We start from the raw sequence: 26,311 nt of genomic DNA, 5'->3' as shown, positions 1-26,311 counted from the left end.
AGTCTAATCCAGGACTGTGTGTCAATGTAGACAGTCTAATCCAGGACTGGGTGTCAGTGTACATAGTCTAATCCAGGACAGGATGTCAGTGTGCACATTCTAATCCAGAACTGTGTATCTGTGTACTCAGTCAAATCCAGGACTATATATAACTGTATACAGTATAATACAGGATGGGTGTCAGTGTACACAGAGTAATCCAGGACTGCATGACAGAGTACACAGTCTAATCCCAGACTGAGTGTCAGTGTACACATTCTAGTCCAGGACTGCGCATCAGTGTATACAGTTTAATCCAGGACTGCGTATCAGTGTACGCTGTCTAACCCAGGACTGTATATCAGTGTAATCAGTCTAATCCAGGACTGTGTATCAATATATACAGTTTTATCCAGGACTGCGTATCAGTGTGCACCATCTAACCCAGGACTGCGTATCACTGTACACTATCTAATCCAGGATTGAGTGTTAGTGTATACAATCTAATATTGGACTGGATCTCAGTGCACACATTATATTCAGGGACTGTGTATCAGTGTATACAGTATAATCCAGGACTGCACATCAGTGTACACAGTCTAATATAGGACTACATATTAATGTACACAGTCTAATCCAGGACTGTGTATCCATGTAAACAGTCTAATCCAGGACTGCATATCAACATACACAGTCTAATCCAGGACTGTGTATCAGTGAGCTCAGACTAATCCAGGACTTGGTGTCAGTGCACACAGTATAATGTTGGACTGGGTGTCATGTACGCATTCTATTCCAGGAATACGTATCAATTTACACAGTCTATTTCAGGACTGTGTATCCATGTACACAATCTATTCCAGGACTGTGTATCTGTGTACTCAGTCTAATCCAGGGCTGCGCATCAATGTACACAGTCTTATCCACGACTGGGTATCTGCGAGCACAGTCTAATCCAGGACTGAGAATCAGTGTGCACAGTCTAATCCAGGACTGGGTGTCAGTGCACACAGTCTGATATTGGACTGGATGTCATGTTCGCATTCTATTCCAGGAATACGTATCAGTGTACACAGTATATTGCAGGACTGCGTATCAGTGAGGACAGTCTAATCTTGGACTGGGTGTCAGTGTGCACATTCTAATCCAGAACTGCGTATCAGTGTACTCAGTTAGACCCAGGACTATATATCAGTGTACACGGTATAATCCAGGAATGGGAGTCAGTGTACACAGCGTAATCCAGGACTGCGTGACAGTATACACAGTCTAATCCCAGGACTGCATATCAGTGTACTCAGTCTAATCCAGGACTGTGTATCGGTGTATACAGTTTAATCCAGGATTGTGTATCTGTGTACACAGTTTAATACTGGACTGCATATCAATGTACACAGTCTAATCCAGGACTGAATATCAATGTACACCATCTAACCCAGGACTGCGTATCACTGTACATAATCTAATCCAGGATTGAGTGTTAGTGTACACAATCTAATATTGGACTGGATCTCAGTGTACACATTCTATTCAGTGGTTGCTTATCAGTGTATACAATCTAATCCAGGACTGCCTATCAATGTACACAGTCTAATCCAGGACTGCATATCAGTGAGCTCAGACTAATCCAGGACTGGGTGTCAGTGCATACTGGATGTCATGTACCCATTCTATTCCAGGAATACGTATCAGTGTACACAGTCTATTCCAGGACTGTGTATCCATGTACACAGTTTATTCCAGGACTGTGTATCCTTGTACACAGTCTAATCCAGGACTGTGTATCTGTGTACACAGTCTAAATACAGGACTGTGTATCAATGTACACAGTCTATTCCAGGATGGCGTAACAGTGAGCACAGTCTAATCCAAAACTGTGCATTAGTGTACACAGTCTAATCAAGGACTGGGTGTTAGTGTACACAGTCTAATATTGGACTGGCTGTCAGTGTACGCAGTCTAATCCAGGACTGGGTCTCAGTGTACACAGTCTAATCCAGGACTGGGTCTCAGTGTACGCAGTCTAATCCAGGACTGGGTCTCAGTGTACACAGTCTAATCCAGGACTGGGTCTCAGTGTACGCAGTCTAATCCAGGACTGGGTCTCAGTGTACGCAGTCTAATCCAGGACTGGGTCTCAGTGAGCGCAGTCTAATCCAGGACTGGGTGTCAGTGTACACAGTCTAATATTGGACTGGCTGTCAGTGTACACAGTCTAATCTAGGGCTGGGTCTCAGTGTACACAGTCTAATCCAGGACTAGATGTCAGTGTACACAGTCTAATATTGGACTGGCTGTCAGTGAACATGTCCTATTCCAGGATAATGTATCAGTACACACATTCTATTCCAGGACTGCGTATCAGTGTACACATTCTAATCTAGGGCTGGGTCTCAGTGTACACAGTCTAATCCAGGACTAGATGTCAGTGTACACAGTCTAATATTGGACTGGCTGTCAGTGAACATGTCCTATTCCAGGATAATGTATCAGTACACACATTCTATTCCAGGACTGCGTATCAGTGTATACAGTCTAATCCAGGATTGAGTGTTTTCGGGGACCCTGAAATGTGTGAATGCTCACTTCTGGATTTGCTCCCCACCCCCCCATGCTGCTGCTTTTTTCAGTGACGTTACCGTGATGTAATTCAGGCAGCCTGTTAACTCACTGGGCAGTGATGGTTTCCTGGGTTTTAGGCTAAATCCTGAGTCCAATCGAAAGCAGCCAGTGTGATGAATCTCTCCTGCAGCCAGAGGCCTGTCTCTCTGTATGTTAAGCTGCCTGTTTGCCTTGCTTTTCTCTGACCTGCTGCCTTTCTTTATTTAGATAAGTAACGATTATCGGCAATTAAATCGTCCTCACTTTTCTCCACGTTGAGCCCCTGGTTCTCTCTTTCGCTCTCTTCTGCCTGTAAGATTTGTTGAGATTGTGTGTCTGTGTGTGTGTATGCTGCCTTGTAGCTTTGTTAACTCTGCTAATCACTGTGTGTACCTAATCTTCCCGACAGAGTCTTTGTGTCGTCCAGCCAGCTGCCACTGAGTCGCAGACACGAGCAGGCCAAGCGACTCCTGGAGAGAGCTCGAATGAAGGCCCGAGCCAGCCCTCTCAAAGCTGACCACAGCATCCGACCCATAGAGAGGAGCCATCTGTAAGTGCCAGTCTTAGCTTTCTTCAATCCCGGTGAACTTGTCAGGTTTAGTAGGTGGGCCCCAGTAAGACTACTAACATCAGTCGACCAATCGCTAACCACAAGCTAAAATTGAGCAATCTCTGGGCTATAACCTAGCAACGGGGGGAGGCCATTTTAAACTGCTGAGCCCCCCTTGATGGAGGCAGATATCGAGAGAGCCACATGTACTACCCTCCTCACCCCCACTGCCCTATCGCGACGCTGTGAGGGCAGCTTCACAATTAACTCCGACTGACAGCTCCCATGCTACTGTTATACCTGTGCGGATTTGATTGCAGCGCATAATCGTGAACAGTAACCTTTCACTTAGGGTGATGGTCTCTCCCCATCAGAGGTTCTATTAAAGTTGTGGCCAATTATTTTTATTTCCTGGGTTGCAGAGTGTCGCTGGCAAGGCAAACATTTATTGCCCATTTCTATTTGCCCTTGAACTGAGTGGCTAGCTTGGCCATCTCAGAGGCAGTTAAGCAGTTAAGAGTTCACCTCATGTAGGCCAGACCAGGTAAGGGTGGTAGGTCTCCTTCCCTAAAAGGACGTTAGTGAACCAGATGGGGTTTATTTTTAAATCAGAGTCACTACTGTCTTTAAATCCCAGATTTGTATTCAGTGAATTTAAATTCTACCAGAGCCATGGTGGGATTTGAACTCGTGTCCTCAGCCTCGGGATTCCTAGTCCAGAGACATTACCACTGTGGCAGAAGCTGGTGCCCTGATGACTGAGGGATTAGAGTTTGGGGAGGATGCAGGAAACAGAAAGTAAACTCTGAGGGAACTGTTATCCGTTAAATCACAACGTAATTGATCAAACTGATAAGACTGCTGGGAAGAGGTCTGCAGGCTGTAACACGATCATAGCAACATGCTTGATTGACTTTTCTTGTGAGTGACTGATTTGTTTAAGGTCGTGGGTCCTTTAAATTTTTTGTTCGAGGCTCCTCACATGCAGCAATTGAAAGGGGCTGTTTTGTGTGTGGCCTGTCGTGGAAGACACAAGGCCACACAGCTTTGAGTGAATATTGGCGATGTGCCTTGTTACGACAATCTGGAACAGAGTACCCGGACGTAGGTTCAGTAATAACTTTCAGATGGGTTGGATGTACAGTTGAATAAGAAAGCCCTTTCGAAGATCGAGTGGTGACATTTTGAAAGGCATAAGATCCTGAGGGGCCTTGACTGGGTGGATGCTGAGAGGATATTTCCCCTCATGTGGGTGTCTGGAACCAGGGGACAGGCACCGGTTAAAAGGAGGGGCCTCCCTTTGAAGATGGAGATGAGGAGAATTCTATTTCCCTCAGTGGGTCTGTGGAATTCTCTCTCTTAGCGAGCAGTGCAGACTGAGGCATTGAATTGATTCAAGGCTGAGTCAGACAGATTTTTGATGGTCTCGGGAGGTGAGGGTTATGCTGGGGGGGTGGGGGGAATGGAGTTGAGAACTGTGGTAGTCACCACTGTTGTATTATATTGTATATACTGCACTGCATACGAGGGTATTACGGTAAGGCCCCTGTACTACAGGTACGGGCGTAGATCCCTGCCTGCTGGCTCCGCCCAGTAGGCAGAGTATAAATGTGTGTGCTCTCCGAACTGCAGCCATTTCGGCAGCAGCTGTAGGAGGCCACACATCTCTGTGTAATAAAGCCTCAATTACTCTCTACTCTCATCTCGCCGTAATTGATAGTGCATCAAGAACATAATCATATCAGCCATGATCTTACTGAATGGCAGAGCAGGCTGGATGGGCCGAATGGCCTCCTTCTGTGCTGTTTTATCCTATGATTCTAGTTGTGACCATTTACAAAGTGCTGGTGTATCAGCACACAGGCTATGGGGGTGGACACTCTATGAGCTTTGTGTCCTTTCTCTACTCCATGTCTGAGATATTCCAAGATGCATAAGTTAGGCTGATACCTGTGGTGCAGTACTGAGGGAGTGCTGCAATGTCTTTCAATGAGATGTTAAACCGAGGTCCTGTGCTCCCCAACGAGCATCAGCACCTTCAGAAAGGGAGGGGTCCATGGAACTGTATCCCAGTGAGAGTCAGCACCTTCAGGAGAGGAGGGAAGTGGGGTCTATGGAACTGTATCCCAGTGAGAGTCAGCGGATGACAGGGAAACTCATTAAGGATAAGACAATCCATACTTTGGGGGTCCCTGGCTCTATAAATGGGATGCGATCATTTTGCTTTCTGCCCATTCTCTTCCATGATGCAAATTAAATTTTTCTGATTGAACAAGTGGGAACTGGAGATGTGTGTGACTCTGTACACAAAAATATATTTCTGCAATGAGCAGGGTGATGTTGTTTACATAGATTTGAAAATGGGATAATTGAAATATGAATAGGTACATTTTTTGTCTTTACATTCCAATTATCATTGCCACTGTTGTTCCCTCACACGATGGAAAGCTTAATGAAGATAATGAGACTGGCAGACAGAGGGCCTTACTTTCAAACTCGTTCATCTTTGAAATAGTGGCTCAGGATCCACATTGACCTGTGAGGTTAGACGGGCCTAGGTTAAATGTTTAATTTGGTAGATGGCACCTCTGACAGTGTCGCACTTCCTCAGTACTGCAGTGTGAATTTAAGCCTAGCTTCTGTGCCTAGTCTCTGGAGTAGTGGTGGGCATTCTGTGGCCCGGGGGCCTCATGTGGCCCATCTGGGTCCAGAGTGCCGCCCACGAGACATGTTGTTGATCGTTGCCCTTGCACAGGGTTGTCACATTCTGCTGATTTCCAGTCATGTCATTTTGTTCCTGCTGGTTTGACCGAAGTGATTCACACATAGAACAAGGACAAGTGAAGTGAGGTGCAAGCTGATTGCTCACAACATTTACTGTGGGAGCCGTGCACTTACTCTCCATCCAAAGTGTAAATATTTCTTTTGTTTTTACTATTTGAAGTTGATGACAGTTCTATTAATATAGAAATAATTAAGCATTTTCAAAAACTGAGCTAGTAAATATTCAAAGAACAAAGAACAAAAAAAAGTACAGCACAGGAACAGGCCCTTCGGCCCTCCAAGCCTGCGCCAACCATGCTGCCCGACTAAACTACAATCTTCTACACTTCCTGGGTCCGTATCCCTCTATTCCCATCTTATTCATGTATTTGTCAAGATGCCCCTTAAATGTCCCTATCGTCCCTGCTTCCACCACCACCTCCGGCAGTGAGTTCCAGGTACCCACTACCCTCTGCGTAAAAAAACTTACCTCGTACATCTACTCTAAACCTTGCCCCTCTCACCTTAAACCTATGCCCCCTAGTAATTGACCCCTCTACCCCGGGTAAAAGCCTCTGACTATCCACTCTGTCTATGCCCCTCATAATTTTGTAGACCGAGACCGAAACATTCAGCCTGTATTAAATGTATTTAATCTTATTCATGGGGTCATGGTTAGTGTACATGCCCGATTTCAATCTTGTGACCCACTGAGATGAAGGAGGGCCACTCATGCGGCCCAGTCACTGGCCTAGGTTGCCCATCACGGGTCTGGAGTGAGTACATGACACCATGGCCTTCTAACTCAGAGGCAAGAGAAGTGCCACGACTAATGAACAATAATAGTCTTTCCATTCTCTATTCCATTAATCCCAGTTGATCCTGTGACTTTCCAAGAGAGTGCGAGGGAGTAACCATCACAAGCAATGTATTGCCACTTTGTGGCACTGTGTGTTGTCACCCACATTATGCCACCGACCTGCCCCGGTACTTCCCCAAGCTGGACTCTTGGTTTAATAATAGTGCAGCCTGGTAAAATAACCACTTGTTTCCACTCACTCCACAGGGAAACCAGTATAAATGATACCTCTTCACCGAACAAAGGTCCATTCTCCAGAGATGGATTCTCTTCAAACCTCCACAACAGCGGCAACCTCAGCGACTCCTCCAGCGGTGAGTCGCTTTGCAGACTGCGGATGAAGCGAAGCCAGTCACCGAGCCGCGTGAGATTCGAGGACGAGTCCACACAGGAGGCCGAAGTCCGCTACCAGTTGCGAAGGAAGTGCGGCATTGAGTACTCAGTCCGTCGTGGCCCAAGGGGGTTGCTACCAAAGCCTGGCCTTCCAGCCTATGGGTTGCCCAGGAAGGAATGCTTGCTGAAGGCTGGCTCAGGAGATGCCAGCAGACCTTACTGTAAAAATACACAGAGACAGATGGCCTGGAGAAGTGGGAGCAATCCAGTAACCAGTGGAGAAAGAGTGACTTATAGGGCAAATAACCCCCAGATCAACACAGCAATCTGCATTGATGGCAAGTGCAGTTCTTGTGGGTCTTACATCATATCAGATTCCAAAGCTGGAAGCTGTGAGCCTCCATCTTATAAATTTCCAGATGTTAGGATCATCCCCCAAGACAAGGAACCTCCCCCAGATACTGCGTTAGGCTTGAAGACTAACCTTACAGTGGATGCTGGAGATGTTGGGTCTTTTACTCCCAGAGCCATTCCATGCTGGGTCCTTCCATCGGAGCACAGGGTCAGAATCGAACCCATTAAGGAAACGTATATTGGAGATGTGACCTCCATTGATGACATTTCTGTGATGGATGGTGGAGTAGTGTCTGTTTCTTGCCAAGACAATGTTGCTGAGAGAAAAGGCACTCAGGTCTCAGCGCCATACTACTATGCCATAGTGTCCGGCAAGATTGGGAGGACAACAGATAGTTTGGAGCCAAATGCCAAAGACATTGATTGTCCAAGGGGAAGCACTGGGGAGGACAGTGTCACCTTTGAACCTGTAAGCACTGCAGCTGATTGTAAATCAAAGTCTAGAAGGAAAATCATGGAGAAGGGGGGGGATTACGCCCAACAAATCCACTGTCAAAGAGAGGGACCTATTGAGAGCAGGCAGGAGCTGAGGAGCTCTGCTGATCCCAAGGCAGTTGTCAGTGTTTGTGTGTCAAAGGACAGCCACGGAGCAAATCCAAACTCAGGGCAGGTTCCAGAGATCTCCTATGGGCACCAACCTACTCCGCATTCCCCAACTCCAGTGTCAGATCAAAACTCGAGGCAGAGTAGGGAGAGCTCCACTGTACACGGCCCAGTGATTCCTCAGAGAAAGGGTCAGGTCAAGGAGATCCCGCCCGCTCTCCATTCCCAAGACAGACCCAGCGTGCTAAACTCACATCTGACCGACCCACAATTTATAGATGAGACTTCCTGTCAACAGCCACTTCTCAAAAGGCCTATGATCAACAAAGCTAACCTGACAATCCTACCCAGTGCCCATCAGAGCGGGATGCCACTAACCCTGAGGAGCCAACCTGTAACACACCTTGATACCTGCCCATCTCCTCAGTACCGGCTCGTTCACTTAGACCCATCGGATGATGGAAGGCCAGCTGTTCCAGAAACCTCTTCCCTCCAACCTCTGCAACCAATGCCAAATGACCATTCAGTTGCCTTGTGTGCTTCAGACATTCCTGCTCACTGTCCATCAAATCCTGCCATTCGACTGCCAAGGAGTACAGTGACCAATGGCACAGGTCAAAGTTCAGGAAACTGCAGGTCAGAGGTCAGGGTGAGAAACTCACAGGTAGCCAATAAATTAATCAAACCAAATGGGAGGCTGTCGCACTCTGAGCACCATGATTCAATCGAGGCCACCAAGAACCGAAACTGTCCTATCAGTGCCAGTGCTGAGACAATCTCCTCTCTTGAAGAGGAAGCTCGAAAACAGAATAATAAAACAGGTAAGTGGACAATTGGTACCACATCTGCTGAATCATCAATGCAAAAATGGAGCTTATGGCCTTGAAATTCAATGTGAACTACCTGTTTTGGGGTTTTGAATAGCATCCTGTATTTCCAAGATGGCAGCTAGGAAGTAGGTGGTCCGCTGATTTAGTGTACACAGGTGTCTATTCCCAGAAACAGATGTTACATTCCTTGTATATGTAAATAATAGGGCCTAACCATTGTTTGAGGCCCCCTCTGCCACATTGAGTTGTCATGACGCCAGCTATGATCAGGAAACTATGCTAATCGAAAAGCCAAATGATCGTCACCTCTACCGCCATGTTCCTTTCCTTCCAATTGCCCTCTCAACTCAGGGAAAACAGGACCTGCTCCCCCAGTTTCTCCACGTAACTGTAGTCCCTTGTGCCTGGTGTTATTCTGGTAAATCTCCACATCACCCTTACCGAGGCATTGACGTCTGTGTGCTCAGGCTCAAACACAATAATCCAGTTGAGAAGGTAAATCCAAAAGAACTTTAATTCGACAACAAAAATAAGGGCCGTAACGCGGCTTATAGTTCCAAGGTCCCAATCGGGACTTCCGACCACGCGGGCCCCAGCCTGGGCTGGCTTTTATGAGGCGATTTCTACGATCCCCAGCTGATGGGCCTCTGCCCACTAGTGGGAGAGCTCGTATCCCATGAGTTCCACAAAGAGATCAATTGGGGTGTCCCCATGGGTCTCGTGAGGGTATTACATCACGATTGGTGAGTTAAAGATTGCAGTGTGGAAATATAACGTTGTGGCAAAATCAGAGATCTAGCTCAAGGAATATTCCTGGGTATAATATGTTCAGAAAAGATAGGAAAGGACAACAGGGGGGGGTGGGGTGACGGTATTGTTCAGGGAGAATATTGCAGTGCTGGGGAAAGTGGAGGTCCCAGAGTGTTCAAGGACAGAATCGATTTGGCTGGAGCTAAGGAACAAAAATGGGGCAATTACATTGCTCAGTGCCATCTATAGACCATCAACTAGTGAGGAGGATGTAGAAAAACAAATCTGCAGGGAAATTACAGAGAGATGCAAACATTATTGTGCAATGATAATGGGGGACTTTAATTACCCAAATATAGACTGGGACAGTGATCTTGTAAAGGGCGGCGAGTGGCAAAAATTCCTAGATTGTGTTCAGGAACAGTTTCTACAGCAGTCTGTGTGCAGTCCAACAAGACAGGATGCACTGATGGAGCTGGTTCTTGGAAATGAGGTGGGCCAAGTAGATCACGTGTTAGAGGAGACAGTGACCAATGTTTTGCAAGATTTAGGATGATGATAGAAAAGGAAAATAAGGGCGGAGTGGTTAGCACTGCTGCCTCACGGCGCCAAAGACCCGGGTTAGACCCTGGCCCCGGGTCACTGTTCATGTGGAGTTTGCACATTCTCCCTGTGCCTGCGCAGGTCTCACCCCCACAACCCAAAGATGTGCAGGGGAGGTGGATTGGAAACGCTACATTGCCCCTAAAAAGGAAAAAAAAGAAAAGTTAGCAATCCAGAGTAAAATAATTGACTGCAATGGGGCAAGAACGGAGCTTGGTCGGATAGACTGGCTAAAGGGTTGGTGGGAAACACTAACTGAACAATGAGCTAACTTCAAAACAGAAATCATCTGGACGCAGTCAAGGGATATTTCCTTAAAAAGCAAAGGTAGGGGTGTGGGCGAGCAGGGCGGCCGCAACAACAAGAGCTCCCGCCGATGGCCGTGATTCGCGGCGAATTTCGGAGAAATCCCCGAGTCCTCACGCACCCCCCGACTATCGTCGGCCTTTGGGGCCGCCACGAGCAGCCAGCAGGGCCGGTTTAAAAACCGGCGAAGAACACCGCGCGGGTGTCGGGCGGCGGGGGCTGAGGCGCCGGGCTCGGCGCGGCAGGTCAGAGCAGCGGGGGCGCAGCTACGAGGAGGCCGAGGCGGCAGGCGCCAGGCCAGGGCACTATGTAGGGAGGGTGCTCCACATCGGATGGCTCCCACCTAGGAAGAAGAAAGAAGGTTGAAGCCTGGTCCCAGGTGAATGTAGAGGAGAAAGAAAGAAGATTTAAGGAAGTTTGGTGAAAGTTTTTTTTTCTCTCCCCCCCCTTTTTTTTTTCAAAAAAAAGAATGTCAGATTGGTGAAGGACAGGAGGGTGAAGGGGGAGAGAGGAGAAAAGAAAGAAGATAAAAAACAATAAGCCGCTAAAGGATGCGAAGAGCAGCGTCGAAGAAAGGAGGAAACGTGGGTTTGCCGCCGAAGGAGAAGACGAGCAAAAGTGTTGACAGGATGGCGGAAGCCGAACTGCAAGTCGGGGCCGCACTACTTACGGTGGAGAAGATGACCGAGGTGATGGCGGTGGAGCTGGAAAAACAGTTTGTGAGGCATATGGAGGCCTTGAGCAAGGAGACGGCGGTCGTGTTGAGGTCATTGGTGGAGGAGGCAATCGGCCCGATGAGGGTGGAGGTGGCAAAGGCATTGGCCGAGGTGAGAGAGCAGGGCGAGAAGATGAAGGAGGTGGAGGAGGCCGTGACACGACACAGCGACCAGGTCACCTCGATGGGGGACGAGCTGCGGAGGGTGGTGGAGGTTAACAGAGGGCTCCGAGCAAAGCTGGAAGACTTGGAAAACCGCTCAAGGCGGCACAATTTGAGAACTGTGGGCTTGCCCGAAGGGACAGAGGGCCCAAGGCCAACGCAATACTTCGCTAAGAAGTTGGCGGAGCTGATGGGGGAGGGTGAGAGCCCCACCCTGTACGAGCTAGACCGAGCTTATCGGTCATTAAGGCCAAAGGCCAAAATGAACGAGCCGCCAAGGGCAGTAATTATCTGCTTCCATAAGTTTTGCATGAAGGAGAAGGTATTAAGCTGGGCGAAGCAGGAGCGTGAGGTGCTGTGGGATGGTACTGCGGTTCGGATCTACCAGGACTTGACGGTGGAGTTGGCAAAAAGACGAGTGGCATTTGGGCGAGTGAAGGCGGCTTTGTACAAGAAGGGGGTGCGATTTGGTGTGGTGTACCCGGCGAAGTTGAGAGTAACATATAACGCCAAAGACTTTTATTTTGAGACAGCGGAGGCGGCTGAGGCGTTCGTGAGGGCAGAAGGCTTGAGACAGATGTGAAGAGCGGAACTGGAAGATAGACTGTGGACTGTGTTTGAGCGGCTGGAAAATGTACAGATGTTACAACTTTCTTTTTACTGATTTGTATTGGAATTTACTTCTCTTTGCATTGTTACAGAGTTCAAGTTAATGGCGTTCTGTGTTGCGACGGTTAAATGTTATGTTAGTGAATTGTAGGGGTTGGATTGTTGGGTTTGGTTTGGTGTTTCTTTCTCTGGGACTGGGTGGAAGGGGGCGAGAGGTCTTGGTGGGGGGAGCCACCTGCGCTAGCTAACTAAAGTCAGTTAGTGAATGGAGGTGAGGTGAGAGGAGGACTGCGGACGTTGGAGCCTGGATAGCAGGCTTCAATGGGCCTACGAGGCGAGCAAGAGGGGGTGGAGGGATGGATGTTGGGGGGTGTTTTTGTAGGGGGGGGTTCTTGGGAGGGGGGGAAGGAGTTTGATGTTAACAATGGACAGGGGCGGGTCAGGCTTATGGGGCAGTGCCCGGTGGTATGGTGATATGGGATAAGAAAGGTGGGGGGGGGGGGGTGAGAGACCCCCAGTAAGGATAGTCACGTGGAACGTGAGAGGGCTAGGAGGTCCAGTCAAGAGGTCAAGGGTGCTTGCACATCTTAAAAGTTTGAAAGCCGATGTAGCAATGCTGCAGGAGACTCACTTGAGGGTGAAGGACCAGTTGAGACTTAAAAAGGGCTGGGTTAGCCAAGTGTTTCACTCCGGATTTGATGGAAGGGCTCGAGGGGTAGCGGTGCTGGTCAGCAAAAGGGTACGCTTCCAGATGGAGAAGGTGGTGGCAGATCAGGGGGGTAGATATGTGGAAATTGGAGGGGTGGACCCTTGGAGGTTCCTGCACCCAAGGGAACGGGAGTACTCGTTTTTCTCAGCAATCCATAAGGTATACTCGCGGATCGACTTTTTTGTGGTGGGGAAGGCTTTGCTGGCTGGAGTCAAGGGGTCGGAATACTCTGCAATTGCAGTGTCAGATCAAGCTCCACATTGGGTGGATATGGTGCTGGAGAAGGGGGCAGCGCAGAGACCGGGGTGGAAACTGGATGTGGGGCTTTTGGGGAACCAAGTGTTCTGTGAGAAAATTGAAACGGTAATTAAGGAATATGTAGGTTTCAATTGTACGGGTGAGGTGTCGAAGGCAGTCGTCTGGGAGGCTCTAAAGGCGGTGGTGAGACGTGAGGTAATTTTGTTTAAGGCTAGGGTGGATAAGGAGGAGAGGTTGGAGCGGCAGAGGGTAATAGATGAGATGTTGGAGGTAGACAGCAGGTATGCAGAGGATGGGGACCCGGCGAAGCTGGAAAAGAGGAAGGAACTTCAGGCGAGCTTCGACCGACTGTCCACCAGGAAGGCGGTGTGCCAACTGAGACGAGCAAGGGGTGCAGTTTATGAACATGTTAGCAGGTCAGCTCCGGAGGGAGGCAGCGGCAAGGGAAATTCTTCAGGTGAGCGATAGGGCAGGGAAGTTGGTGGTGGCTCCGGATCTGATTAACAAGGTTTTTGAGGAGTTTTATGAGAGGTTGTACAAGTCAGAGCCACCCGGGGGAGACCGTGAGATGCAGGAACTTCTCGATGGGTTGGAGTACGCAAGGCTATGGGAGGGGGACAGTGCTACATTAAAAGGAGCAATAGTGGAGCAGGAGATAAAGGATGCGATTGGGAGGATGCAGTCAGGGAAGGTGGCAGGGCCGGATGGGTTTCTGGTGGAATATTATAAAAAATTCAAGGATAGGTTGGCACCCCTGATGGTGGGGATGTTTGAGGAGGCGATAGGGAAGGGGATGTTGCAGCAAACCTTGGGACAGGCATCGATTTCCCTGTTGCTAAAAAAAGATAAGGATCCGATGGAGTGTGGGTCGTATCGGCCCATATCACTTCTGAATGTGGACGTAAAAGTGTTGGCGAAGGTACTGGCGGGTAGGCTGGAGGAGTGCCTTCCGAAGGTAATAGGGGAGGATCAGACGGGGTTCGTGAAAGGGAGGCAGCTGTTTTCGAACATTAGGAGGGTTTTGAACGTTGTTATGGCACCGGTGGAAAGAAAGAAAACAGAGGTTGTTGTGGCATTGGATGCCGAGAAGGCGTTTGATCGGGTAGAATGGGGGTACCTGATGGCAGTGCTGGAGCGGTTTGGGATTGGACCAAGATTTGTGAACTGGGTAAAGCTATTATATAAGGAGCCGAAGGTGAGTGTCCGCACAAATAATCTCAGTTCGAGATACTTTTCTCTCCACCGTGGGACTAGACAGGGATGTCCTATGTCCCCCCTGCTGTTTGCACTCGCGATTGAGCCATTCGCCATCGCATTGAGAAGTTCGGGAGCATGGAAAGGAATAGTGCGGGGGGGGGGGGGAAGTTCGGGAGCATGGAAAGGAATAGTGCGGGGGGGGGGGGGGGGGGGATAGAGCATAGGTGTCCTTATATGCCGATGACTTGCTGCTGCATGTGTCGGAACCGAGTGTGTCGATAGGAGGAATATTGGAGCTACTGCGGGTATTTGGGTCTTTCTCGGCGTACAAGCTGAACCTGGACAAGAGTGAGTATTTTGTGGTGTCTCGGCCGAGGGTGGGGGCAGTGGTGGGGGGTTGCCATTCCGTAGGGCAGGGACTCATTTTAAGTAACTGGGGATGCAGGTTGCCCGGGAGTGGGGGAGGCTTCGCAGGGACAACATCACTAGTTTGGTGGGGAGAGTGAAAGCCGATCTGGTAAGGTGGGACGGCCTTCCTCTGTCACTGGCAGGTCGGGTACAGGCGGTTAAAATGAATGTGTTGCCGCGATTCCTGTTTATTTTTCAATGCCTACCGATTTTCCTGCCAAAGTCTATTTTCAGGGAGATTGAGGGAAGGATTACCTCATTCATGTGGGGAGGGAAAGTGGCCAGAGTGAGAAAGGTGCTGTTACAGAGGGGCAGGCAGGCAGGGGGTTTGGGTCTCCCGAACCTGTTGTACTACTACTGGGCGGCGAATGTGGAGAAAGTGCGGAGCTGGGTCAGAGGGGTTGATTCCCAGTGGGTCAGAATGGAGGAGAGTTTGTGCAGGGGGTCGGGGCTGAAGGCACTTGCAACAGCGCCGCTCCCGATAGCTCCTGGGAAATATTCAGGGAGTCCGGTAATAATAGCTTCATTGAAAATCTGGAGGCAGTTTCGCCAACACTTCAGGTTGGGTGCAGGGTCAAGGGAAATGCCGATTCGGGGGAACTACAGATTTGAGCCAGGGAGGTGGGATGGAAGATTTCGGAAATGGGAAGAGAAGGGGATTAAGACGCTAAAAGATTTGTTTCTTCGGGGTCGGTTGCAGGATTGAGGGAGCTGGAAGCAAAGTATGGGCTAGAGCAGGGAGAAGAGTTTAGGTACATGCAGGTTCAGATTTTGCCAGGAAGGAGATACAGAGCTTCCCAGAGGAACCGGTCTCCACATTGCTGGAGGAGGTGCTGACGACAAGGGGACTGGAGAAGGGGGCAGTGTCAGCGGTGTACAGAGCTATTCTGGAAGAGGATAAGGCACCACTGGAAGGGATCAAAGCAAAATGGGAGGAAGAGGCTATAGAGGAGGGGGCCTGGTGTGAGGCGCTCCGGAGAGTGAATGCCTCCACCTCATGTGCGAGGTTGGGGCTGATACAGCTGAAGGTGGTATATAGAGTGCACCTCAGGAGGGCGAGGATGAGCCGATTTTTTGAAGCAGAGGATGTGTGTGAGCGTCGCGGTGGGGTGTGCGAATCACGTTCATATGTTTTGGTCCTGTCCAAAGCTAGGGGAGCACTGGAAGGAGGTGTTTAGGGTAAATTCCAAGGTGGTGCATGTGAAACTGGATCCGGGTCCCCAGGAGGCCATATTCGGGGTGTCGGACCAGCCAGGGTTGGAAACGGGAGCGGAGGCCTTTGCCTCGTTGATCGCCCGAAGGCGGATCCTGCTGGGATGGAGAGCAGCCTCTCCACCCAGTGCCCTGGCGTGGTGGGGGGACCTGTTGGAATACTTGACCCTTGAGAAGGTTAAGTTCGAACTGAGGGGAAGCTCGGAGGGGTTCTACAAGTCATGGGCACTATTTATTATGCACTTTCAAGAACTGGATAACATCGAACATTAGTTGGGGGGGGGGTGGGGAGGGGGGCTGTGTATATTAAGGGTGACTATGGGTGATCCCCGATTCTTTTTTGTCATTTGTTTATGTAAACATGCAGGCTGATGTTTGGGGGTTGGGGGGAGGATGGGATCGTTGTTATTATGGGGATTGACATATCTTGCTGATTATTGTTTATTGTTGATGGATGTAAATGTGGGAGAAAATGTGAAAAAGGAGAATAAAAATATTTATTTTAAAAAAGCAAAGGTAGGACAAACAAATCCAGAGTTCCCAGGATGACAAGGGGGATGGAAATTAAGATAAGGAAGCCAAAGTATGCTTATGGCAAATGTCAGGTAGCAAATACAGTTGAGAACCACAGTCCGCAGCCGCCACGCTGGGTTCCCGGCCGCTGTGACCACACGTCAACCTCGTGGTCGGGAACTCGGCCCATCGGGGCGGAGCATCGGGGGAGGGTCTTTGGGTGACATCGGAGAATCCACGGGTGATTCACGCGGGCAAATCGGTGCGAACCCCTCACCGTTTCTGGAACCGGTGTGGGGCTAGCACCGGCGCCACGTGGAACACCCGTGGGTCGCGCAGAAAACGGCTACAGAACCGCTGAGTCCAGGGCCACACATGTGTAGGCCTGACGAGCAGCACCAGTCGCGCCAGACAACATGGTGCTGGCCGTGCTGGAACCCTAACCTGTCCACCCCGACCCCATAGCCCACCCCCTGGCTACACCCCACCACTGCCCCAGCCCTAGCAGCAGCCCCCTGGCCAGCAGCACGGATCCCAGAATGTGGCGGCGCTGAACACTGTCCGCACTGGCACGCCAGATTCCCGACCGCTGGGACCACACGTGGCCCGCGCCGACGAAAACCCGGCCAATCTGGGACGGAGCATCGCAGATGGGCCGGCTGATGACGCGCCAATGGCCTCGCAACCGTGTGCGGCGCGTGTCCCGATAACGCCGATTTGGAGGAGGTGAAACATTGTACCGCAGAGTGAGTGCTAGATTACAGTGTGCCCCAGTGTCAGTGCTAGATTACAGTGTGCCCCAGTGACAGTGCTGGATTACAGTGTGCCCCAGTGTCAGGGCTAGATTACAGTGTGCCCCAGTATCAGTGCTAGATTACAGTGTGCCCCAGTGTCAGTGCTAGATTACAGTGTGCCCCAGTGTCAGTGCTAGATTACAGTGTGCCCCAGTGTCAGTGCTAGATTACAGTGTGCCCCAGGGTCAGTGCTAGATTACAGTGTGCCCCAGTGTCAGTGCTGGATTACAGTGTGCCCCAGTGTCAATGCTGGATTACGGTGGACCCCAGTGTCAGTGCTGGATTACGATGCACCCCAGGGTCAGTGCTAGATTACAGTGTGCCCCAGTGTCAGTGCTGGATTACAGTGTGCCCCAGTGTCAGTGCTGGATTACAGTGTGCCCCAGTGTCAATGCTGGATTACGGTGGACCCCATAGTCAGAGCTGGTTTGCATTGTACCGCAGAGTGAGTGCTAGATTACAGTGTGCCCCAGTGTCAGTGCTAGATTACAGTGTGCCCCAGTGTCAGTGCTAGATTACAGTGTGCCCCAGGGTCAGTGCTAGGTTACAGTGTGCCCCAGTGTCAGTGCTGGATTACAGTGTGCCCCAGTGTCAGTGCTGGATTGCAGAGTACCCCAGTGTCAGTGCTGGATTACGATGCACCCCAGGGTCAGTGCTAGATTACAGTGTGCCCCAGTGTCAGTGCTGGATTACAGTGTGCCCCAGTGTCAGTGCTGGATTACAGTGTGCCCCAGTGTCAATGCTGGATTACGGTGGACCCCATAGTCAGAGCTGGTTTGCATTGTACCGCAGAGTGAGTGCTAGATTACAGTGTGCCCCAGTGTCAGTGCTAGATTACAGTGTGCCCCAGTGTCAGTGCTAGATTACAGTGTGCCCCAGTGTCAGGGCTAGATTACAGTGTGCCCCAGTATCAGTGCTAGATTACAGTGTGCCCCAGTGTCAGAGCTAGATTACAGTGTGCCCCAGTGTCAGTGCTAGATTACAGTGTGCCCCAGTGTCAGGGCTAGATTACAGTGTGCCCCAGTATCAGTGCTAGATTACAGTGTGCCCCAGTGTCAGTGCTAGATTACAGTGTGCCCCAGTGTCAGTGCTAGATTACAGTGTGCCCCAGTGTCAGTGCTAGATTACAGTGTGCCCCAGGGTCAGTGCTAGATTACAGTGTGCCCCAGTGTCAGTGCTGGATTACAGTGTGCCCCAGTGTCAATGCTGGATTACGGTGGACCCCAGTGTCAGTGCTGGATTACGATGCACCCCAGGGTCAGTGCTAGATTACAGTGTGCCCCAGTGTCAGTGCTGGATTACAGTGTGCCCCAGTGTCAGTGCTGGATTACAGTGTGCCCCAGTGTCAATGCTGGATTACGGTGGACCCCATAGTCAGAGCTGGTTTGCATTGTACCGCAGAGTGAGTGCTAGATTACAGTGTGCCCCAGTGTCAGTGCTAGATTACAGTGTGCCCCAGTGTCAGTGCTAGATTACAGTGTGCCCCAGTGTCAGGGCTAGATTACAGTGTGCCCCAGTATCAGTGCTAGATTACAGTGTGCCCCAGTGTCAGAGCTAGATTACAGTGTGCCCCAGTGTCAGTGCTAGATTACAGAGTACCCCAGTGTCAATGCTGGATTACGATGCACCCCAGGGTCAGTGCTAGATTACAGTGTGCCCCAGTGTCAGAGCTAGATTACAGGGTGCCCCAGTGTCAGTGCTAGATTGCAGAGTACCCCAGTGTCAATGCTGGATTACGATGCACCCCAGGGTCAGTGCTAGATTACAGTGTGCCCCAGTGTCAGAGCTAGATTACAGTGTGCCCCAGAGTCAGTGCTAGATTACAGTGTGCCCCAGTGTCAGAGCTAGATTACAGTGTGCCCCAGTGTCAGTGCTAGATTACAGAGTACCCCAGTGTCAATGCTGGATTACGATGCACCCCAGGGTCAGTGCTAGATTACAGTGTGCCCCAGTGTCAGAGCTAGATTACAGGGTGCCCCAGTGTCAGTGCTAGATTGCAGAGTACCCCAGTGTCAATGCTGGATTACGATGCACCCCAGGGTCAGTGCTAGATTACAGTGTGCCCCAGTGTCAGAGCTAGATTACAGTGTGCCCCAGAGTCAGTGCTAGATTACAGTGTGCCCCAGTGTCAGTGCTAGATTACAGTGTGCCCCAGTGTCAGTGCTAGATTGCAGAGTACCCCAGTGTCAATTCTGGATTACGATGCACCCCAGGGTCAGTGCTGGATTACGATGTATCCCAGGGTCAGTGCTGGATTATGATGTACCCCAGTGTTAATGCTGGATTACGATGTATCCCAGTGTCAATGCTGGATTACGATGCACACCAGGGTCAGTGCTGGATTATGATGTACCCCAGTGTTAATGCTGGATTACGATGTATCCCAGGGTCAGTGCTGGATTAAGATGTACCCAAGGGCCAGTGCTGGATTGCAGTGCAGCCCAGGGTCAGTGCTGGATTGCAGTGCATCCCAGGGTCAGTGCTGGATTACAGTGTACCCAGAGTCAGAGCTGGTTTAAGGCTGTGTCCCAGGGTCTATGATGGATTACTGTGTGCCCCAGAGTCAGTCCTCAATTATAGTATATTGCAGGTCCAGTGCTGGATTACAGTGTATCCCAGAGTCAGAGCTGGATTACTGTATCGCAGAGTCAGAGCTGGATTAGAGTGAATCACAGAGTCAGAGCTGGATTACTGTATCGCAGAGTCAGAGCTGGATTAGAGTGCATCACAGAGTCAGAGCTGGATTACTGTGTATCGCAGAGTCAGAGCTGGATTAGAGTGTATCCCAGAGTCAGAGCTGGATTACAGTATCGCAGAGTCAAAGCTGGATTAGAGTGTATCCCAGAGTCAGAGCTGGATTAGAGTGTCTCCCAGGGTCAGTGCTGAATTACAGTGTACCCCAGAGTTTGTGTTGGATTACAGTGTATCCAAGGGTCTGTGCTGGATTACAGGGTATGACAGTGTCAGTGCTGGATTACACTGTGTCCCAGAGTCAGTGCTGTATTACAGTGTATGCCAGTGTCAGTGCTGTATTACAGTGTATGACAGTGTCAGTGCTGAATTACTGTTGCCCCAGAGTCAATGCTGGGATAGAATATGCCCCATAGTCACTGCTGGATTACAGTGTGCCCCAGATGCAGTGCTGGATTACAGTGTATCCCAGGGTCAGTGGTGAAGTACAGTGAATCCCAGAGTTAGTGCTGGATTATAGTGTACCCCGAGTTTGTGCTGGAATACAATGTACCCCAGAATTTGTGCTGGATTACAGTGTACCCCAGAGCTTGTGCTGGATTACAATGTACCCCAGAATTTGTGCTGGATTACAGTGTACCCCTGAATTTGTGCTGGATTACAGTGTACCCCAGAGTTTGTGCTTAATTACAGTGTACCCAGAATCTGTGCTGGATTGCAGTGCAACCCAGAGTCAGTGCTGGATTACAGTGTGCCCCAGTGTCAATGCTGGATTACGGTGGACCCCATAGTCAGTGCTGGATTGCATTGTACCACAGAGTCAGTGCTAGATTACAGTGTGCCCCAGTGTCAGTGCTAGATTGTAGTGTGCCCCAGTGTCAGTGCTAGATTACAGTGTGCCCCAGTATCAGTGCTGAATTACAGTGTGTGCTGGATTGCAGTGTGTCCCAGGGTTAGTGCTGAATTACAGTGCACCCCAGAGTTTGTGCTGGATTACAGCGCACCCCAGAGTTTGTGCTGGATTACAGTGTACCCCAGAGTTTGTGCTGAATTACAGTGCACCCCAGAGTTTGTGCTGGATTGCAGTGTGTCCCAGGGTCAGTGCTGAATTACAGTGCACCCCAGAGTTTGTGCTGGATTACAGTGCACCCCAGAGTTTGTGCTGGATTACAGTGCACCCCAGAGTTTGTGCTGGATTACAGTGCACCCCAGAGTTTGTGCTGGATTACAGTGCACCCCGGAGTTTGTACTGGATTACAGTGTACCCCAGAGTTTGTACTGGATTGCAGTGTGTCCCAGGGTCTGTGCTGGGTTACAGTGTACCCCAGAGTTTCTGCTTGATTACAGTGTGCCCCAGAGTTTGTGCTGAATTACAGTGCACCCCAGAGTTTGTGCTGGATTGCAGTGTGTCCCAGGGTCAGTGCTGAATTACAGTGCACCCCAGAGTTTGTGTTGGATTACAGTGCACCCCAGAGTTTGTGCTGGATTACTCTGTACCCCAGAGCTTGTGCTGGATTACAGTGTACCCCAGAGTTTGTGCTGGATTACAGTGTACCCCAGAGTTTGTGCTTGATTACAGTGTACCCCAAAGTTTGTGTTGGATTACAGTGCACCCCAGAGTTTGTACTGGATTGCAGTGCATCCCAGAGTCAGTGCTGGGTTACAGTGTACCCCAGAGTTTCTGCTTGATTACAGTGTACCCCAGAGTTTGTGCTGAATTACAGTGCACCCCAGAGTTTGTGCTGGATTGCAGTGTGTCCCAGGGTCAGTGCTGAATTACAGTGCACCCCAGAGTTTGTGCTGGATTACAGTGCACCCCAGAGTTTGTGCTGGATTACAGTGCACCCCAGAGTTTGTGCTGGATTACAGTGCACCCCAGAGTTTGTGCTGGATTACAGTGCACCCCGGAGTTTGTACTGGAGTACAGTGTACCCCAGAGTTTGTACTGGATTGCAGTGTGTCCCAGGGTCTGTGCTGGGTTACAGTGTACCCCAGAGTTTCTGCTTGATTACAGTGTACCCCAGAGTTTGTGCTGAATTACAGTGCACCCCAGAGTTTGTGCTGGATTGCAGTGTGTCCCAGGGTCAGTGCTGAATTACAGTGCACCCCAGAGTTTGTGTTGGATTACAGTGCACCCCAGAGTTTGTGCTGGATTACTCTGTACCCCAGAGCTTGTGCTGGATTACAGTGTACCCCAGAGTTTGTGCTGGATTACAGTGTACCCCAGAGTTTGTGCTTAATTACAGTGTACCCAGAATCTGTGCTGGAGTGCAGTGTGTCCCAGGGTCAGTGCTGGGTTACAGTGTGGTCAAGATTGAGTGCTGGATTGCGGTATACCCCAGGGTCAGTTTTGGATTGCAGTGCAACCCAGGGTCAGTGCTGGATTACAGTGTGCCCCAGTGACAATGCCTGATTACGGTGGACCCCATAGTCAGTGCTGGATTGCATTGTACCACAGAGTCAGTGCTAGATTACAGTGTGCCCCAGTGTCAGTGCTAGATTGTAGTGTGCCCCAGTGTCAGTGCTAGATTACAGTGTGCCCCAGTATCAGTGCTGAATTACAGTGTGTGCTGGATTGCAGTGTGTCCCAGGGTTAGTGCTGAATTACAGTGCACCCCAGAGTTTGTGCTGGATTACAGCGCACCCCAGAGTTTGTGCTGGATTACAGTGTACCCCAGAGTTTGTGCTGAATTACAGTGCACCCCAGAGTTTGTGCTGGATTGCAGTGTGTCCCAGGGTCAGTGCTGAATTACAGTGCACCCCAGAGTTTGTGCTGGATTACAGTGCACCCCAGAGTTTGTGCTGGATTACAGTGCACCCCAGAGTTTGTGCTGGATTACAGTGCACCCCAGAGTTTGTGCTGGATTACAGTGCACCCCGGAGTTTGTACTGGATTACAGTGTACCCCAGAGTTTGTACTGGATTGCAGTGTGTCCCAGGGTCTGTGCTGGGTTACAGTGTACCCCAGAGTTTCTGCTTGATTACAGTGTGCCCCAGAGTTTGTGCTGAATTACAGTGCACCCCAGAGTTTGTGCTGGATTGCAGTGTGTCCCAGGGTCAGTGCTGAATTACAGTGCACCCCAGAGTTTGTGTTGGATTACAGTGCACCCCAGAGTTTGTGCTGGATTACTCTGTACCCCAGAGCTTGTGCTGGATTACAGTGTACCCCAGAGTTTGTGCTGGATTACAGTGTACCCCAGAGTTTGTGCTTGATTACAGTGTACCCCAAAGTTTGTGTTGGATTACAGTGCACCCCAGAGTTTGTACTGGATTGCAGTGTTCCCCATAGTTTGTACTGGATTGCAGTGCATCCCAGAGTCAGTGCTGGGTTACAGTGTACCCCAGAGTTTCTGCTTGATTACAGTGTACCCCAGAGTTTGTGCTGAATTACAGTGCACCCCAGAGTTTGTGCTGGATTGCAGTATGTCCCAGGGTCAGTGCTGAATTACAGTGCACCCCAGAGTTTGTGCTGGATTACAGTGCACCCCAGAGTTTGTGCTGGATTACAGTTCACCCCAGAGTTTGTGCTGGATTGCAGTGTGTCCCAGGGTCAGTGCTGAATTACAGTGCACCCCAGAGTTTGTGCTGGATTACAGTGCACCCCAGAGTTTGTGCTGGATTACAGTGCACCCCAGAGTTTGTGCTGGATTACAGTGCACCCCAGAGTTTGTGCTGGATTACAGTGCACCCCGGAGTTTGTACTGGATTACAGTGTACCCCAGAGTTTGTACTGGATTGCAGTGTGTCCCAGGGTCTGTGCTGGGTTACAGTGTACCCCAGAGTTTCTGCTTGATTACAGTGTGCCCCAGAGTTTGTGCTGAATTACAGTGCACCCCAGAGTTTGTGCTGGATTGCAGTGTGTCCCAGGGTCAGTGCTGAATTACAGTGCACCCCAGAGTTTGTGTTGGATTACAGTGCACCCCAGAGTTTGTGCTGGATTACTCTGTACCCCAGAGCTTGTGCTGGATTACAGTGTACCCCAGAGTTTGTGCTGGATTACAGTGCACCCCAGAGTTTGTGCTGGATTACAGTGCACCCCGGAGTTTGTACTGGATTACAGTGTACCCCAGAGTTTGTACTGGATTGCAGTGTGTCCCAGGGTCTGTGCTGGGTTACAGTGTACCCCAGAGTTTCTGCTTGATTACAGTGTGCCCCAGAGTTTGTGCTGAATTACAGTGCACCCCAGAGTTTGTGCTGGATTGCAGTGTGTCCCAGGGTCAGTGCTGAATTACAGTGCACCCCAGAGTTTGTGTTGGATTACAGTGCACCCCAGAGTTTGTGCTGGATTACTCTGTACCCCAGAGCTTGTGCTGGATTACAGTGTACCCCAGAGTTTGTGCTGGATTACAGTGTACCCCAGAGTTTGTGCTTGATTACAGTGTACCCCAAAGTTTGTGTTGGATTACAGTGCACCCCAGAGTTTGTACTGGATTGCAGTGTTCCCCATAGTTTGTACTGGATTGCAGTGCATCCCAGAGTCAGTGCTGGGTTACAGTGTACCCCAGAGTTTCTGCTTGATTACAGTGTACCCCAGAGTTTGTGCTGAATTACAGTGCACCCCAGAGTTTGTGCTGGATTGCAGTATGTCCCAGGGTCAGTGCTGAATTACAGTGCACCCCAGAGTTTGTGCTGGATTACAGTGCACCCCAGAGTTTGTGCTGGATTACAGTTCACCCCAGAGTTTGTGCTGGATTACAGTGCACCCCAGAGTTTGTGCTGGATTACAGTGCACCCCGGAGTTTGTACTGGAGTACAGTGTACCCCAGAGTTTGTACTGGATTGCAGTGTGTCCCAGGGTCTGTGCTGGGTTACAGTGTACCCCAGAGTTTCTGCTTGATTACAGTGTACCCCAGAGTTTGTGCTGAATTACAGTGCACCCCACAGTTTGTGCTGGATTGCAGTGTGTCCCAGGGTCAGTGCTGAATTACAGTGCACCCCAGAGTTTGTGTTGGATTACAGTGCACCCCAGAGTTTGTGCTGGATTACTCTGTACCCCAGAGCTTGTGCTGGATTACAGTGTACCCCAGAGTTTGTGCTGGATTACAGGGTACCCCAGAGTTTGTGCTTGATTACAGTGTACCCCAAAGTTTGTGTTGGATTACAGTGTTTCCCAGGGTCAGTGCTAGATTGCAGTGTGTCCCAGGGTCAGTGCTGAATTACAGTGTACCCCAGAGTTCGTGTTGGATTACAGTGTATCCAAGGGTCTGTGCTGGATTACAGGGTATGACCGTGTCAGTGCTGGATTACACTGTATCCCAGAGTCAGTGCTGTATTACAGTGTATGCCAGTGTCAGTGCTGTATTACAGTGTATGACAGTGTCAGTGCTGAATTACTGTTGCCCCAGAGTCAGTACTGGTATAGAATATGCCCCATAGTCTCTGCTGGATTACAGTGTGCCCCAGATGCAGTGCTGGATTACAGTGTATCCCAGGGTCAGTGGTGAAGTACAGTGAATCCCAGAGTTAGTGCTGGATTATAGTGTACCCCGAGTTTGTGCTGGAATACAATGTACCCCAGAATTTGTGCTGGATTGCAGTGTGTCCCAGGGTCAGTGGTGAATTACAGTGCACCCCAGAGTTTGTGCTTGATTACAGTGTACCCCAGAGTTTGTGCTGGATTACAGTGTACCTCAGAGTTTGTGCTTGATTACAGTGTACCCCAAAGTTTGTGTTGGATTACAGTGTTTCCCAGAGTCAGTGCTAGATTGCAGTGTGTCCCAGGGTCAGAGCTGAATTACAGTGTACCCCAGAGTTTGTGCTGGATTACAGTGTACCCCTGAATTTGTGCTGGATTACTCTGCACCCCAGAGCTTGTGCTGGATTACAGTGTACCCCAGAGTTTGTGCTGGATTACAGTGTACCCCAGAGTTTGTGCTTGATTACAGTGTACCCCAAAGTTTGTGTTGGATTACAGTGTACCCCAGAGTTTGTACTGGATTGCAGTGTTCCCCAGAGTTTGTATTGGATTGCAGTGCATCCCAGAGTCAGTGCTGGGTTACAGTGTACCCCAGAGTTTCTGCTTGATTACAGTGTACCCCAGAGTTTGTGCTGAATTACAGTGCACCCCAGAGTTTGTGCTGGATTGCAGTATGTCCCAGGGTCAGTGCTGAATTACAGTGCACCCCAGAGTTTGTGCTGGATTACAGTGCACCCCAGAGTTTGTGCTGGATTACAGTTCACCCCAGAGTTTGTGCTGGATTACAGTGCACCCCAGAGTTTGTGCTGGATTACAGTGCACCCCGGAGTTTGTACTGGCGTACAGTGTACCCCAGAGTTTGTACTGGATTGCAGTGTGTCCCAGGGTCTGTGCTGGGTTACAGTGTACCCCAGAGTTTGTGCTGGATTACTCTGTACCCCAGAGCTTGTGCTGGATTACAGTGTACCCCAGAGTTTGTGCTGGATTACAGTGTACCCCAGAGTTTGTGCTTGATTACAGTGTACCCCAAAGTTTGTGTTGGATTACAGTGTTTCCCAGGGTCAGTGCTAGATTGCAGTGTGTCCCAGGGTCAGTG

The 26,311-nt window shown here is 49.9% G+C and overlaps 1 protein-coding gene across 4 annotated transcripts in view; it reads left to right on the top strand.

Annotated features, from left to right (window-relative positions):
• Positions 1-26,311, top strand: part of LOC140426651 (uncharacterized) — a 140,185-nt gene that overhangs the window by 37,073 nt on the left and 76,801 nt on the right. For all 4 annotated transcript variants that reach the window (XM_072511732.1, XM_072511731.1, XM_072511733.1 and 1 more), the window contains exons 4-5: positions 2,990-3,130; positions 6,960-8,863. In XM_072511732.1, coding sequence (XP_072367833.1) covers positions 2,990-3,130; positions 6,960-8,863 — 2,045 coding nt within the window. The remainder of the gene's footprint in view (positions 1-2,989; positions 3,131-6,959; positions 8,864-26,311) is intronic.

This window comes from Scyliorhinus torazame, chromosome 7, assembly GCF_047496885.1.
Source record: "Scyliorhinus torazame isolate Kashiwa2021f chromosome 7, sScyTor2.1, whole genome shotgun sequence".
In the NCBI taxonomy this organism is placed as follows: Eukaryota; Metazoa; Chordata; class Chondrichthyes; order Carcharhiniformes; family Scyliorhinidae; genus Scyliorhinus; species Scyliorhinus torazame.
This window is presented reverse-complemented; position numbering and strand designations above follow the sequence as displayed.